We start from the raw sequence: 17676 nt of genomic DNA, 5'->3' as shown, positions 1-17676 counted from the left end.
GGTCCATGAGGACCAGGATTGAAAACTACAGAATTATAGCAAGCTTTGTGACAAAACCTGTTTGATTTGTGGAAGGTGCCACGTGTAGCATTTTATCATCATAAATCATTAGCACATTAATTTTTGAGACATTAGTATAATTATGGTAAACAGAAGTGGCAGTCTCTACACTGCATATTATATTGTGTGCCACTGGGTTGGATTTGGTGGAAAATCTGCTGGATTGCTTTAGCATAAGTCTTCAATTCTGGTGCTTAGGGGAGTACTGCTTTTCTATTTCTAGGTTTATATGGCATGGAAAAAGGGCAAGATGTTCCTACTTGAGACTGTCTAGCTCCAACCAGAAAGGTGGACTCCAGTTACCAAATTTTTATCGTTACTACTTGGCATTTGGTTGCCACCAAATACAACATTGGTTTGATCCATCAGTACAAAATAAAGACTGGGTGCAAATAGAAAGGATTATCATGGAGAACTTGAATATAGGGTTAAAAAGCTTATATTTTATGAAATCATATCCGAAAGAAATTGCGCATCGCCCTATTGAAACATCTTTTAAAATATTGAAACTATGTAAAAAAAAAACTTTGGGCATTAACCCAATTTCTTCAGGAAACCAACCATTGTGGAATAATTCTAATATAACAGAAAATAAAAAAAACAATAAAGTGGATTACATGGAAAGAAAAAGGGATACCGAAGTCCATCATCTCCTAACCAATGGATGTTTTAAGACTTTTAATGATCTTATTACAGAAAAGGGTATACCACAATCTGAATATTTAAATTACATTACACTAAAGTATGATATTAATGAAAATGTACTTATAGATAAAGTGAATGTCAATGTCCATAAATTATAAAGTATACTCTTTAGTTCTAATTCAAGCAGAAAAAACATCAATAACAAAATGTTATGCATTGTTTAATGAAACTGCTGATAAACTATTTACAAACTGTGCCTTGAAATGGACAAGAGATCTTAATAAACAAGAGGATGAAATCTCATGGGTCGAAATTTGGAAAAATGCAAAGTATCCTTTTCACTCAGCAAAAAACATACAATTTAAAATCTTGAATGGCTTGTACTGTACTCCATCACTTCTGTTCAAAATGGGGTTGCGAGAAAACAGCGAATGTGTACAATTCTGTATTAGTGAAGGAACATTACTACATTTGTTATGGTACTGACCTTCAATAAAATAGATATACCTTTAAACCCTCAAACTTGCATTCTTGGAGACCTGCATAATTACAACAAATTGTCATGTAAAACTACAAATATTTTTCTCTCAATATGCATGGTTACAAAAAAGAGGCACACTTACTATTTATTTGCATTGAAAGATTCAAAACAAACAAAAGTGTTGCCTGCAAAGGTTTGGGTGCGTGCAAATTCCTGTGACTTTTATCCAGAGAGACGTCAAATGAGGTCAGCAGTAGAATAAGCTTCAGTTCCTAGATCACAAACATTGCAAGCAACCAATAGTACGGAGGTCATGGGTACACCAACGCTTGAGCAGAAATGCAGTATTAAACTCTATTGAATGCTTTTGTTGTAACTAGTCCTACCCTGTTACATATCCAGGCCACTGAGGAGGACGCCAGCGATGATGACGATCTGGATGATGAAGCCATGATGAAGCTGGACAATAGCCTCTCAATGCTCTTCTCTGAGCAGAAGAAAAAGACCCAGGCCAAGAAAGATGAAAAGACCAGACTGCAGAAAGAGAAGACTCTGGTCCGAGAATTCAAGATCAAGGTAGCCCAATATCATGAATCTGTTGTCTTTTAGGGTGAGGCACCGCAGGCGAATAGGGAAAAAAAAAATCTGAATATGGTCATGAAAACACTTTTTGTATTATGACGTATGAATTTGCATATCAGTTGGAACACTTTTTCCCACGGCACAGCAGAGGGCATGACAAGGCAAATTCAGGTCAGGCAGGCAGTCATCTGTTGCTTCGTGAGATGGCCTCTAGAGGGCGTCTTTGACTGCAAGATGCAGGGTTTCTCATACAGAGGCACAAAATCAAAAGTTGGTCAGTGTATAGAAACTGATCTTAATCGATCTGTAATGCGTCTGATGTCGCATCAGATCATTTTTGTCACATGGAGATGCACAGGCCAGCAGCACTGTACTCAATCCACAGTTTCCCAGTGTAAAACAAAAGTGAAACTTAACATTTGCTCCAAACTCGCACAGGATTTGTAAACTGTAACCTGATAACCCGTCTTCTGCTGCCCTACAAACTTTAACGTAGCGATTTTATTTTCGATTACGATTTTGGCTTCCCACGATTATGAAAACAAGAAAATCGAGATAAAACGATTTTTGTGCCGCAGTCCGTTTAGCAATGTTGTTCTCGTTTTGTCTTGTGTTGTAAATTCAGCGCACCCCTTTCCCTCGCAGCGGTGCTCTCTGCCCCTCCTCCAAAGCCCAAACACGCTGTGGTGTGTGTAGTTTCAGCTCGAGTCGAGAACAGAGAGCTGGCGCGTTTCTCAGTTTATTTTTAAACCTTCCTTGGTAGAAGATGACAGAAAGAGAGCTGCTGGTCGACAGGAAAGGTAAAACAAATGAATTGGTGTGGAAACCCTGTACAGACCCACAGTGTGTGTTCAATTCTATGCACTGAAGCACTGAGACACGGTTAAATTACCTAATTCCACTAACGTTACTTAAATACCACATGGTAACGTTAAAGTCACCTACTGTTAATCTCGGTAGGGCAGCGAAGATGAGTTACTGTCTACAAATCCCAGTTACTGACTGTGGAATGTTAAGTTTCACTTTTCACTTCACCCTCACATCGGGAGATTCTCTCCAAATGACATGATGCGCACATCAGGCGCATTAGAGATCAATTTAGATCCATTTATATACAGTGAGCAACTTTTGATTTTGTGCCTCTGTTACCTGACTGACTGAGTGACTGACATATAGAGATATAGTTTATCAATATGTTGAATATTTTGCAGTAGGTTGTGAGAGGGCACTACAACATAGTTGGTGTTATTTATTATTTTTTATATATTACTTATTTTAGTTTTTTGTTTATTCATCAAATTTTTTTTTACTTGTATGTATTTATTTTCATTTATTTCTTAGTTTTTCAGTTCAATTATATTTAAAGTTCAAAGAAATACAGTGTTAAAAAGACAAATTTTGTTTTTTACAGTTCAATAAATGCATGATGTTCCCAAAGTCAATGAGTAATCGTGTCAAATTATCATGATCTCAATATCAATCAAAATAATCGTGAATATGATTTTTGCCATAATCGAGCAGCCCTACTTTAACGGTAGGTAAAGTTGTGATATTTAAGTAACGTTACTGGAATTTAACCAATAACCATGCTTCAGTGCATAGAATTGAATCGAATTGACCACACGCGCCGTGGGTTTGTACAGGATCTGCGCTTGAGTGCGTTTTCCTGTTTCATTCTGATGAGGAACTGAATAGTTGGTCATTTACAGAGGGATTTGTAAAAAGTTTTTGGATTAATCATTTACAAACTACTATCCTTTACAGTCTCATCAGTCATCCTCCTCTGTCTGGGTGTTGTTTGTGGTGTAGGTATTGGACCTGGTGGAGGTGTTTGTGGCCCGACAGGCCAGCAGTCCTCTGGTTCTGGGTTTGGTGGAACCTCTGCTGACCGTCATCGACAGAGGAATGAGTTCTGACAGTGACCAGCAGGAGCAGGACTTCCTCCGTCGAGCTGCAGATATCTTCAGGTAACACAGTGGTAATCCATCATGTCTCCATTGTTGTTGGTGCTAAGCAGTCATTGCTGTTGTGTTGTTTTTTTTTTGGTCTCCATCTTTGATGCCATCCGCTCATTACTTGTGGTGTTTTTTTTTGTTTGTTTGTTGTTTTTTTTGTCTCCATCTTTGGTGCTGACCGCTCATTGCTGTGGTGTATTCCCATCACTTGTCAAACGGCACTCTTTTCTTTGGTGGTTGTTTTTAAAGTGCTTAACAAATAAAGTTGGATTGGATTGGATTGGATTGTTCAGCCATGGTGGCTATCGCTGCTTATGCTAATTACCAAGTTCTTCAATTTATTCCAAACAAACCAAAAATGTAAATTGAATCACTTCCTGTGTGCGAGTTTAGTATAGGCTGAGTCACTATTTTGTTATATCAGTCGGTTGATGGAAAGTAGCAGAACAGACATTTATTTATGTGAAAATGTTGCAGGTTATTACTTAAAGTAAACTTGTATGCTGCCAACTTCTGTGCTGTTTCAGGAACCAGCTTTGCAGATCCAAAGTTTACTGCAGGACCGCTGGTGACAGACAGGGGGAGCTCCATGACCTTTTGGAGAAACTGATGGTCAAAGCCCAGAAACTGGCCGACTCGTCAGTCTGCCTCTATTACTTCAGGTTGGACTTACCTTTCTAATGGCTGAGCTGAAAAGAAAACTTTATTTTCCACCCACACACACCACACACTGTATGGATGAAAGATTAAGTTAGATTAGATCAGATGAAACTCTGTTGAACTCTGTGGGGAAATTGGGTCGTAACCCTAAACATGAAATAACTGACAATTTTAACACCAGAGCATGTTAATTACGAATACTAGAAGGCAGTCGGTAGAGCGTCAATATGCCTTTTTGTGAGAAGCCACGCCCACTGCCACGCCCCCCTGTGGCCAATTGATGCGAAAAGTTAGTCAGTTCTTCGTTGCCCCGTGACCAAAGTTTCATGCAAATCCATTCATAACTTTTGGAGTTATCGTGTTAACAGACAAACGGACCGGGGCAAAAACATAACCCCCATCCAACTCTGTTGGCAGAGGTCATAATAAGATTGAAAGATTGATATGAATTCCAGCATATGTGCAGGGCGTGCAAAATAACAGCAGTAGAACATACAGAGACAAAGAAAATGAATCATGAATATAATATTATATATTACATAAACGACCACCACTCTGACAGTAGAAATATATGATTGAAAATGTGAAAAATCTATTTTCCCGCATCAACAGTGTAAAATTCGTGCAGTGGTATCAGTAGCAGAAGAACTTACTGAGACAGAAAGAACATGGAAAGTGTGTGTAGGCTTACAGTCTCAAATCAGCTGAAGTCAAGTATTGGATTTTGATGCTGTTCAACGTCACATGACCAGTGTTTGATAGGGCTGTTTCATTGTGCTCCTCCAGTGCATCTCTGTACCTGGTGAAAGTACTAAGAGGAGCTCCGCCTGCCGAGACCAAAGAGGATCAGACACCAGACAGACCTGCACCAGAGGACGTATGTTTCCATACAGTCATTTTACTATCACCTCATTTTTAATTACGGGTTTTAACCAAGCTTGATTTCTTGTGCCTTCTTCCTTGACTCCAACCTCCTCACAGTGGAGGTTGTATTTAGATTATTGGATGACGTAGTCAGAATCAAAGTACGCATACGCAGAGTACGCAGTCAGAAGGTCATGTGTGTAAATGAAAGGAAATTCAGCAGCTTCTTTATCATACAGTACTATGGGTGCACTGATCAACTGGCCACCGACCATAATCAGCTGATCAGATGCCTTATAACATTATAGGCCTGGATTGGTTATCTATGCACATGTGACCTTTGACAGTATTTAAATACTTTTAATAGAGTGTGTGCATCTTTAAGTGGCCTTGGTGTTTTTAATTTCAGTAATGATTATTTAGTGATTATTTATATTTATTATATAATTATATATAATTTTAATTATATAATAAACACTGACAGCTCATATATATTCATTTTAAAATGTAATAACTATGTATATTTGGATAAAAACAATAATTTCTTCCATACAGTTAAGCAGCAATGTCATGCAGCCATAAGAACAATCTGAAACAATGCTGGATTGAAGTTTTACTGATTATGCTTGTTGTGCACTTTTACATGATGTGCCTGAGTAAAATGCATCATTTCAATCGGTGATCAAATTGCCGATCAGCCTATCACACCGTTACAAAATTGGTAATCGGAATCGGCTCCAAAACATACTGATCTATACTTCCCTATTCAGTACCTTGTCTGTTCTCTGACTAGATGATTGGCAATGGTGAGAAAGAATAATAGATGTTAAGGAATTGTGAATCATTGATTGTTCTTTTGTACAAAGTGTTTAAGGATGTAACAAAAGTTTGTGTCACAAAAATTTCGCTTTCAGTTTGAGAGGTTTCCTCTTTTTGCATTGTTTGAACACTAGCGAGCGCAAGGCTATGAAGTTTTAGCTTGGGTCATCACACACCCATCACACACCCGGTGAGCCCAGCTGAAATCATTATGTGTAGATGAAGTAGGAGACAGGATGAACTAAGGCCAAACTGAAAGTGAGGAGGCTCTGTAAAGTTTTAAGTCTACTGTGTGGCAGCATTTTGGGTTTCCAATTAAGGGGGAAAACGGCAACAAGATAGCTAACAAGACAAAGACTGTTGTTAAGTATTGTAAGAGAGCCTTGCCTTACAACATGCTGTTCAACCACATCACAATGAAAAACTCAAGTCACCACCTGAAAATAAGAAAAGGCCAAGCAACTTTGATTCATTCTTTTGCAGCCCTGCTTTCACAATCAAGCACTGGAGCCCAAGAGATTTGTGTCTTTATGGCAAAGGATATGCGGCTATTTGCTGTCATTGAAAATTAAGGATTGATAATGAGCGGTTATGCTTGGAGGTAGGGCTGGGCGATATGGACCAAAAATCATATCTCGGTATGTTTAGGCTGAATGACGATACACGATATATATCTCGGTATTTTCTACAAAGTGGGCTACATGTTCAGTTGTAAGTAGGGCTGGGCGATACGGACAAAATCAAATATCACAATATTTTTTACCAAATACCTCGATATCGATATTGACAATATTGTAGGGATGACTATTGGTTTGCTTTCACAAAATATTTACACAATTAGATTTTTGATAAATAATAATCAGTAATGTGGATATAATGACTAAGTGGGTAAAGGCAAATAATAGAACAGCTAGAACAGTCTGGTAAGTTCAGAAAATGACATCACTTTACTGTAATGCAGCCTTTAAAACCAGGAGAAGACACTTATGCCATATCACGATATTACAATATCCAAAATCTAAGACGATATCTAGTCTCATATCACGATATCGATATAATATTGATATATCGCCCAGCCCTACTTGGAGGATGTTGTGTCTACAGTTCTTTATTCTTAAAATGTTTAAAATTGGATTATCTAAATTTAAGGCCTTGAAAATACTTAAATGTTTTAAATGTTGAGTTTGAGTCTTAATTAACAGGTGTTTCCCTGGTAACGATGATGCGATGTGATGAATGATTCTTTGATCGTTCTAATCTTTGCCCAGTACCACACAGAACCACAAAATACTATCACATTTAAGAAGGAAAGTTGTCTGTTGTGGAAAGGACGCTTGACCCCTGTGTTTGTTGTCCAGTTGTGGTTCATGGGGAACGTGGACGTGGATCGGGTTTCCACCATCTTCAAAGAGGCTCTGTGCTCCTTCATGAGCAGGAGGAAGAGCCCTCTGACCGCTCAGATGTTCAGCGACTTATTCACCAGATTTCCTGTAAGTACAAGCATGGTCCATATTCAAGACTAGAAGCATGTTCAGCCTGTCCAGCAGTTTAACTTTTAAGTTGAAACTAGTTAGCTTGACACTAAAGCTGTGTCTTTGTTTAGTTGCACCATAGAAATCTGGCTAAAATTGTAGTTTGGTTTGTCAAATTAGCATATGTTTTAACTAAAGTTTAACAGATACAACAGGCTGCAGATTATCTTTCAGTGGAAGTTATAATGCACACATGAAAGATGCATGGACTGAAGTTTCTATAATTTATATGTAAAGACTGGGGGAAACATTTTGATACTTGAATTTGTTTGAATTAGTTTATGATGTTAAAGGGAAAGTTCACCCCACATTGAAAACTGCACACTACACACACTGCAGGACCAGCTCAGACTTCTAACAAATTATTGAATTGAATGGTTAGAGATCCAAAAAGGATGTAACATGTCCATCACATTTCTCTAAACAACTTGTGGAGCACAAATGTTTTGTAGTCAAACCGTTGCACTGAGTCCAAAAGGCCTGGATTTACCTCATGTTGCATTATTTTAGGCAGAGGAAAATGGTAACAACTTTTTGTGTTGCGTGGCAAGTGAAACAAGGAATTGGGCTTATTCTAGAGCTGCAACGATAAATCGATTAATCGATTAGCTGTCAACTATTAAATTAATCGCCAACTATTTTGATAATCGATTAATCGGTTTGAGTAATTTTTTAAGAAAAATAAGTCAAAATTCTCTGATTCCAGCTTCTTAAATGTGAATATTTTCTGGTTTCTTTACTCCTCTATGACAGTAAACTGAATATCTTTGGGTTGTGGACAAAACAAGACATTTGAGGACGTCATAATTTTTCACCATTTTCTGACATTTTATAGACCGAACAACTAATCGATTAATCGAGAAAATAATCGACAGATTAATCGACAATGAAAATAATCGTTAGTTGCAGCCCTAGCTTATTCTGTTTATAGCTATTCCTTTAATGTTGTACACAGCTGCAGGATGGCACTAGAGCGCATGACACTTTGATTTTGATGACCAGTGTTGCAGTGGTGAAGTCAGATTTGGCTTGTCTTGTGTGTTATTTCCAGGTTCTGTGTGTTAACCTGGTGGATACAGCAGTGCAACACATCACAGCTGGGGTTCGAGAACACCAACAGGTAAAAACAGTCCTGCTTGAGCAGTTAATATGCTTGCAATTGTATAGTCAGTCCAAATCCTTTGCAGTGTGAATGTTAGAGATCAGCCCCAAGATGCACAACCTCTGTTGTCTTTAACTGTGACTATACAAGACACTCACACTTAGCCTCATGCTTTAATGAAATTGAAAACATCACTCATCTAAAAACGTTAAACTATGCTTATGCTTTGCATTGATTCAAGTATTAATAGTCACTCAAAGGGTCTTTAAGACTTTCCAACTTTTCCCAACAAATGAGACCACAGAGACGATTGGTAGCCTTTACATGCACACTAATAAGTCAAGAGAGAGAGAGAGAGACTGGCGAGCAGAGAGTATGAAGTTAGCAGTATAGCTGTGAACGCAGCAGTGCAGTGTGTGTACAGTTTAGGGTATTTGTCAGTGAATAAATGTTCCTACTGTGCATTTAAAAATGTTTCTGGTGGAGCAGCATGTCCGCCCGCTGAGCCCCGTTAATCATCAGAGTGACGAGTGAATTTTAAATCCTTAATTACAAACCAGTTTGCTGTCTCTTTTCCATGGATCTGACACCCCGCATCTCCGTTCTCCATATGCCTGCTCACCAAAACTTTGCTCTGCGCTCCATAAGAGTAGTTAACGTTATGGATATGATTTGGATTGTGATATTAAAGATAAGATAATAATGTTAAACTGAACATGATGCTGTGATATTGTCGCACCAAGCACAGACACACAGACTTTTAAAACGGAGCCGTTGCTTGAATAGAGGAGACATTGTTATTGAATAGAATTTTTTGAATGTATAAATACTTTAAATAAAATGTTCACACTCTTTTGTAAATGTTTATTCACATAACTTTAACTGTATTGCTTTCATAAAGCCATATTAAAGGTTTGATTATTTCAAAGCTCCATCAGACGCTGAGCCACGCTCAAGCTGATTATTCAAAATCTTCAATCCAAATTAAATTCTAACAACATCAGTAATTATTAAAAAAAATGCTAACAGATAATAATTTATTTAATAAAAACGAATTAGTGTACTACTGCTACTGTTAAAAAAATATTTAAACATTCAAATAATTCTATTTCCTTTATTATTAGGTATTTTGTTATTTTTTCCACCCCCTGTACATCAAACATTCTGTTGAGGACACATTGCTGTGTGTGTGTGTGTGTGTGTGTGTGTGTGTGTGTGTGTGTGCAGAACCAGGCGTGTGTGTTGGTGTTGCGAGCACTGCAGAGCAGGGAGGTTCAGCAGATGTTGTCTGGCACAAAGTGGACGGAGCTCTGTCAGAAGGTCGTAGGTCAGCTGACGGCGGTAAGTCAACAAATCCCTCCACATCATACCAAACCAAACAGTCCATGAACTGTCTTAATTGTTTGTTGTGTTTTTCATTTTTGTTTAGTATTTGATGTATTTACACAATAACACATAACTTACAATTTGATCAATCAATTATTATGAAACCAAGTCTATATATGTACTGTATATATAAGACACAAGATATATACACAACCGTTCAAAAGTTTGCAATCACTGAGATTTTTTTATGTTTTTGAAAGAAATTGATACTTTCCGCTGATATGCATTGACAATGCTACAAACTACTATTTCTATTTCAAATAAATGTTCTATTCTTCAAACTTTCTTTTCATCATCATTACTGCAGACCTTAGACATTCGAGCTGTCAGGTTCACTAGATATTCAGGTGAAGTTTCACCCCATGTTTCCTGTAGCACTTGCCATAGCAGGGCTCAACATTGGCACTGGCGATATGTTTACAACCCCCAGGCCAGCTGATGAACGGCTTTAACTGGCCCGGTGTGCCGGTAGGAGCCACACAAATGTAGTCTACTGTAGACTACGGCCAAGTCTACTGTAAACTATCCATGCCCTCATACGCTAACAAGTGAGTCTAGGTGGAAAAGTTGTGAGTAAGGTTGAATACGAAGTTTGTAGCGAGCTAGCCAATCGGAGGGTGATGCTGTAGCTAACACGTAGCTTTCCTTGCAGAGTTGCCACACACTGGTGAGCCCAAGATAACGTTACTCTGTCAATGGCTAATGTTAGCTTGGTAGACAGTGCCACCTAGCGATTTTTTTAGGCTAATGTTACATAGCGTAGGGCTGGGCAATATATCGATATTATATCGATATCATGATATGAGACTAGATATCGTCCTAGATTTTGGATATCGTAATATCGTGATATGGCATAAGTGTCTTCTCCTGGTTTTAAAGGCTGCATTACAGTAAAGTGATGTAATTTTCTGAACTTACCAGACTGTTCTAGCTGTTCTATTATTTGCCTTTACCCACTTAGTCATTATATCCACATTACTGATGATTATTTATCAAAAATCTCATTGTGTAAATATTTTGTGAAAGCACCAATAGTCATCCCTTCAATATTGTCGCAATATCGATATTGAGGTATTTGGTAAAAAATACTGTGATATTTGATTTTGTCCATATCGCCCACCCCCACTTACAACTGAACATTTAGCCCACTTCGTAGAAAATACCGAGATATATATTGTGTATCGTCATTCAGCCTAAAAATACCGAGATATGATTTTTGGTCCATATCGCCCAGCCCTAACATAGCGCCAGACTTGTAGTGAACAAGGAATCAGTTGACTTTTGAGTTTATAGTTCTAACCATCATTGAACACATATACACAGTGATAACAACCCTTACAGAAGGAGAAAATACAATTAATGTTAAAATAATGCAGAAACAACGAATTATTTCAGGGCCAGTGAATTTGGAAAGTTACTGGCCCTGAGAGCCAGTGGAATATTTTGCTCATTGTCAACCCCTGCATAGGTGCGATTGGCTTGTAGGGCACTTCTCCTGGACCTTACAGTCAAGCTGTTCCCCAAAAGCTCGATAGGATTTAGATCAGGCGATTGTGCTGGCCAGTCCATCAGAGACAGTACTGGTCTCTACAAACTCATCAGTCACTTGTTTTTTTGAGAGATAAAGGGTATTCCATGTGTGACATTGGCAAGAAACTGAAGATTTCATACAAAGTATGAAAGTGTGCACCACTGTCTTGAAAGAAGAGAGCAAGCTGGATCTAACCATGACAGAAAGAGAAGTGGAGGGCCCAGATGCACAACTGCGCAGTTTGAGAAACTAGAGACTCTGGAGAATAGAACAGTTATTTGAAATGGAAATAGTAGTTTGTAGCATTATCAATGTCTTGGCTGTATTTTTTGAGCAATTTAATGCTACCTTGGTGAATAAAAGTATCATTTTCTTTCGAAAAACATAATTTCTCAGTGATTCCAAACTTTACAATATACTGTAGATGTACTGTATGATATAAAATATAAATCGTCAAATCCTAAAATGATATAAAATACAACCTTTGTAAAAACAAATGTATATATATATAAAAAAAATATATATATATATATACACACATTATTATATATATACATATATACATACATATATATATATATACATTTTTTTTTTTTTTACAAAGGTTGTATTTTATATCATTTTAGGATTTGACGATTTTGTTGATGACAGAGTGACCGAATAATGCCACTATTATATTTGACCGATATGAAATGATTTTGACAATTTTCTTGCCCAAAAAATTCCAAGTACTCAGTGTTTTCCCTAGAAGCCTTTGAAACAGCATTTAGACCATGGGACACTGAAACTTGTGAAACACATTGAAACCCAGGATGATGATGATGATAAAGACAACAGTAATAAAAACATGATCATGCATACTTGTGTGGAATCTGATCAAAATGTCTCATTAGAACCGTTTCAGGTTAAGGGCTTCTCAGAGACAACCAGTGTAATATTCATCAATTCTACAATAACTATGTTATCATTCAAAACTGTCATATCCATCATGTCAGAGGTGGAAAAACACTGACTGGATCAGATCCCATTTGTAATAAAAGGCTGATAATAAAAAGGCTAAATGGATACACCAGTCTAACCCTAGCGTCTACCTTCTCTCAGAGTCTCTCTCAGAAGCAGGCTGGTCAGACTGAAAGCAAGGTGGTCCAGGAAAAGGTGGTCAAAGCCCTGGAGGTCTGTCAGTTCCTGGTCAAGCACGTTCACCAGCAGGTAGGTGGGCTGGGAGTTTAAGGATGAAAATATTTTGTGGAGCTGGATGGAGGCATGATGTTGATGTGGTTGCAGTCTATACTGACCGACATTTCTTATGGCCTGTACTTTGTAGAAGTTGTCGGTGGATCTTGAGCCCCTTCGGACGGTGCTGCAGTCCTTGACCAACGTCATCACTTTCAGGAAGACTGGGCAGCTGGAAGACACATACTGGGCTGTAATGAAACACTTTGGAGTCAAGTGAGTTATTACAATGTCCAAATTATTAATTTTTTTTTTACTTTATAGCTCTAGAGATGCTGCACATGGATATCAGTGATGCAATGTTGCTAGAAAAGTTGCGTCATTAAAGGACAGCTGAGAACATTTTGAAAATGTTAGGGCCTAACTGCTTGTTCACACTGCAAGCAACATGGTTGATGGGTTGCTTTGTTCTCACAAATTGTGACAACCCCAACAATGGATGCAACAGTTCGTTTTTCAGATGTTTATCTCCAGCCAGTCTTTCAAATAAATGTGGCTTTGAATGGCTGTAGTGAACTTCTCGTCCATTTTACTATTTTTTGTGAAACAAAATCACGTCAGTAGGGAAACAAGGAAGCTCCAAAATTTGATTGGCTGTTGATGGCTGATGACCGTGCAAAGTTCAGTTGTGGTCTACTTTTCTTGTCCTTTCAATGGACTTTCGATTACTTACTGATTGCTGGTTAGTCGCAGTGTGAACATGCGTTTAGGTTTTTTTTAGACCGTACCCCAAAGCCTTCATGGTGACCTTGCATGTTTTGTTGCTCATTTTGACAGTAAGCCCAAAGCTGAAAAGATGAAGAAGTCCAACGAGGAAGCTGGACAGCTATCAATCCCCAAGAAGAAGAAAGGCTTCCTACCAGAAACAAAAAAGCGGAAGAACCGCAAGAAGCAGAGTCCTTTAGAACTAGCAGCAGACATCTCGACCTCCACAGACAAACCAGTGGGAGAAAAAGGACAAGTCAAGAAGAAGAATAACAAGAACAAAACAAAGAGGAAACAGCCAGGGGATGGAGAGACACCCTCACAACCCAGCTCAGCCAAGAAGATCAGGACACAATCTGAGAGCAAGCCAGCCAAAAAGAAGAAACAGAAGAAAGAGGGAGGAGGGGATAAGTAAACTGGACACTGGTGTATGGCTGGTTGTATGCTTCTTAATTGGACACAAACAAGCCTTTTGATAATTTCCTTTGTTTTGGTTGTTTTCCTGTACCAATTTTTAACTGTCCATGGAGTTCACTTAGCTGCTATGTACTGGTAGTCACTCACAGCTCTGACAACATTGTATGTTTCAATATGGGTTCTTTGCATATGAAAAGTTGAGATTTCTGGAAAGGAAATGAACAAGGGTTATTTTTCTTACCCGTGACTGCTTCTGATTAGAACCATAGTAATCTATTACAATAAATTCCTTTCTCTTCCTGGAAATTCATTACAACATTTTTTCCAATGTATGCTAGAATATGTAGTCTTAGTCAATCAGCTTTAGATCATTAGAAATGGTTCTATCAGTCAGCAATGCAACATTAGCAAGCAAGATCTGTGAAATGTGAAAATCAATCAAATGAACATTCTATTAAGTAGTAAAAGTTCACACTCAATATACAGGCAGTTGACAAAGTGGAAAAAAGACTTCACATTTACCAAGGCAGCTGCACCCACGTTGTTGAAGTTACTTACGGCCAAACTTTCTATTACTTGTTCTTGACGAGTAACGACTTTGGAAAGAACAAGCCTGGATTTGAACCCACAATCTTCCACATGAAAGGCTGATGCTTTAGGCTTGCTAAAGGGAGAAGTATTGTGATACTGCAGCCTATGATTGATGGTGCTAATCACTTTATAGGACATTGTAGTACTCTCCATTAACAAATTAAACAATAGTAAGTCACATGAGCCAGAAAACTGCTGCTGCACTGCTCTCTATGGGTTGAAAGGTCTGGTCCCACCCCAATCAGTGATGCCAATCAGGTATTTTGCCATTGACAGATGATGTCAAACACCTGCTTTGAGTTTTATGCACTGTGTGATTTAGTGTTGATTTACTTTTCATGAAACTTCAAAAAGTCACAGTTCTTCAGGCACTTGTACTCACAAACATGTGCTCCAAAGACCTGAGATTTACCACTCTGCCAACCTCCACTTCGGTGTGCCACAGTGGGGAAACGAAACAAAGGGTCAAGTGATTAGTCATAGGTGATACTCCAACCCATATTGAAAGCCTCAGAAAGAATATTATAACTGTATTAGTGCCCCACATTAATCAATTTACACATGGCTTTACAGACGACATCTTGACAGTCCAGACATCATTTGTATTGAAGATTGATCAAACTATCTTGAACATATCACATTGTCAATTTATCAAACTATTTGCAGCTGCACATTTCCATCTACCGTACACTCAGTTTTCAAGATATTAAAAATTTGGTTGTTTACTAATTAAGGTATGATGATTTCAAAAATCATTTTCCTGTGACGTACTGTTTAGTACAAGTGTGGAGTACAACACTGGGATCACAGTCACTTTTTGCCATAAACAGAGGGGGGTGACTTCAGAATCGACGGTAGGTACCAGTGTACAAATGATTTATCTCACTTCAGTCAACATGTCCTGAAAATTTCAACTCTCTAGGACATAAGGCTGATTTTTTTTATGAATTTTTGAAGTTGTGCCTTTAATGCCGATGAATATTTGGTTATTATGCAATAAGCCATGCCCAATTTAATCAATAATGACTAAAGTTATTGGCCAAAATGTAAAGTTGCTTGTTATAGGGCCACCATCTGGCCAATGTGCGTGGACTGCCTTGCCTGAGTAGTTGTGGGCCATAGGAGCCCACCTGCCAAATATGGTTACTGTAGGACTTACAGTTTCTGAGCTGCAGACACTTTTAGGGGAGAAAAAGAAAGAAAGAATTCCAGCAAAAACAATATGGTTCCAGCACTACGTGCTTGGACCCCTTATAAAGAAACAAACACAGATCCTGTACAGACCCCAGGCATTTCAATTCTATGCACTGAAGCACTGCAACACAGTTAAAGTACCTAATTCCATAATGTTACTTAAATACCACAAGATAATAACATTACCTCTCGTTAAATTTTGTAGGGCAGCAGAAGACGTGTTACTGTTTACAAATCCTGTTACTAACACAGGCGAGTTTGGAGCAAATTGAGTATACATATGCTGCTGGTCTGTGCATGACAAATGACAAACCTGACGTGATGTGCGCATCAGAGATCGATTTAGGTCAATTCTATACATTGACCAACTTGTTTTTGTGCCTCTGTATGGGAAACACTACCTCACAAAGACGCCCTCTAGAGGCCATCTGACGAAGCGAATAATCTCACTAAGCCTCGCCTGACTGACTCACTGACTGACTGACTGGCCTGAATTTGCCCTGTGATACCCTCGGCTGCGCTGTGGGAAAAACGTACAAATAGCCTACATATAAAATGCAAACGCCTATACACTTGTAGTTGTGAATGATGTAATGTCTACCCAGTACTGCTATAGAGGGCAACCTACATTTATGAAAGTGGACAATGGAGTGTTTTTCAATTGATGAGAAGAACCGTGCGTGTAGAGTCAACAGGTCTCATCACACTTAACATAATAAAGACAAATAAGAATAAAGTGCATATAAAAGAACAATTAATACTCATATATGGCTTACATACATAAGACAATGTACATACATGACACTCATACTGCACATAATCATAAAATGGTATATGAATACATACAGGAATGCATGAAGCCTTGAATGCACACATGCATGCGAGTAAGGAACACAACGCAGCTTATGCTGTTGGGCCAGCCAAACAGATTAGGGTTGACTGAAAAAACAAGAAAAGAGATGAGTCTTTAATCTGCACACAGTAGTTGAGGATGTAGCCTAAAATGACTGGACTGTTTCTCCAACATGGTTAAACCTTAACTACACAGCATGTGTAACATTTGCATATCTGAACTTGTTGCTGTCCAGTTGCAGGCTGCAATGTCACCACCTGTTGTACTCTATAGAAGGTGACATCACCTGGCACCAAAGACCAATAGCAGATGACCAGTTCAGTACCCTAGTTTTCACCTTCAGGTGTCAGGCTTCACCACAGATTTGGGTGGGGTTTAGATACTTTTTAAAATTTAAATCCACCTAAAAAAAAAAACCCACATTATTTCCGTAATCTTTTTATGTAGATTTCTGCACTTAAGCTGTAAACAAAAGAGCTAAAACCATGCTAAGCCACTTCTCAACCTGGGTGATTCTTCAGGCATGTGGGTACAATTTCTGATAACTGTCAGCCATAATGTGAAATAAATAATGTGAATGTAATTATGGCACAAGCGATAGTAACATCAATCCTGTGTATTGATAAATGCTTTCAACTAGCCTTGGCTGGTGACTGCTGTGAATAGAGCAGGTGGCAACTAGGGAAAGACCCCTGACAGGAGGAAATAGACCCCATTGGGGCCATCATGGGTTGGCAACCCATGGTAACGGTACCCAGAGCAAGTTTTAGCTCATGGTTACACCCATATCAGCTATGAACAGAAATAGAAGAAGAATACCCCTAGAGTCTGCAAGAGCAGGGGTGGAAGAACTCACAGGCAGAAACTGCGGCTACACACCCTGAAACGGACTTGACTATGAGTAGAGAGAGCACTACAATGGAAGCCAGTTCAGATGCAGAGAGAAAGAAGCGTCATGTGTTGTTATGGCTGGGAAAAGATAACTTCTAGTAAAGGCCTCAGAATACACCAAGGGAGGAGGAGGTGCTTGAGAGGGTGCTCAGGGGCCCTGCATTGACCAGTATTT

General features: G+C 38.6%; 1 protein-coding gene across 1 annotated transcript in view; it reads left to right on the top strand.

The window, feature by feature from the left end:
- Positions 1-15263, top strand: part of mybbp1a (MYB binding protein (P160) 1a) — a 38991-nt gene extending 23728 nt beyond the window's left edge. Inside the window, exons 18-27 of the mRNA XM_071547451.1 lie at positions 1589-1762; positions 3578-3735; positions 4251-4385; positions 5170-5204; positions 7408-7556; positions 8650-8718; positions 9928-10041; positions 12719-12826; positions 12942-13066; positions 13628-15263. Coding sequence (XP_071403552.1) covers positions 1589-1762; positions 3578-3735; positions 4251-4385; positions 5170-5204; positions 7408-7556; positions 8650-8718; positions 9928-10041; positions 12719-12826; positions 12942-13066; positions 13628-13970 — 1410 coding nt within the window. The 3' untranslated portion in view covers positions 13971-15263. The remainder of the gene's footprint in view (positions 1-1588; positions 1763-3577; positions 3736-4250; positions 4386-5169; positions 5205-7407; positions 7557-8649; positions 8719-9927; positions 10042-12718; positions 12827-12941; positions 13067-13627) is intronic.
- The last annotated feature ends 2413 nt before the right edge of the window (positions 15264-17676 follow it).

This window comes from Centroberyx affinis, unplaced genomic scaffold, assembly GCF_046629955.1.
Source record: "Centroberyx affinis isolate AG114_WGS23_722 - 3 ecotype Tasmania unplaced genomic scaffold, CSIRO-AGI_Caff_v1 ptg005927l_1, whole genome shotgun sequence".
In the NCBI taxonomy this organism is placed as follows: Eukaryota; Metazoa; Chordata; class Actinopteri; order Beryciformes; family Berycidae; genus Centroberyx; species Centroberyx affinis.
Note: the sequence above shows the minus strand (reverse complement) of the source record. Positions and strands in the feature narration are given on the sequence as shown.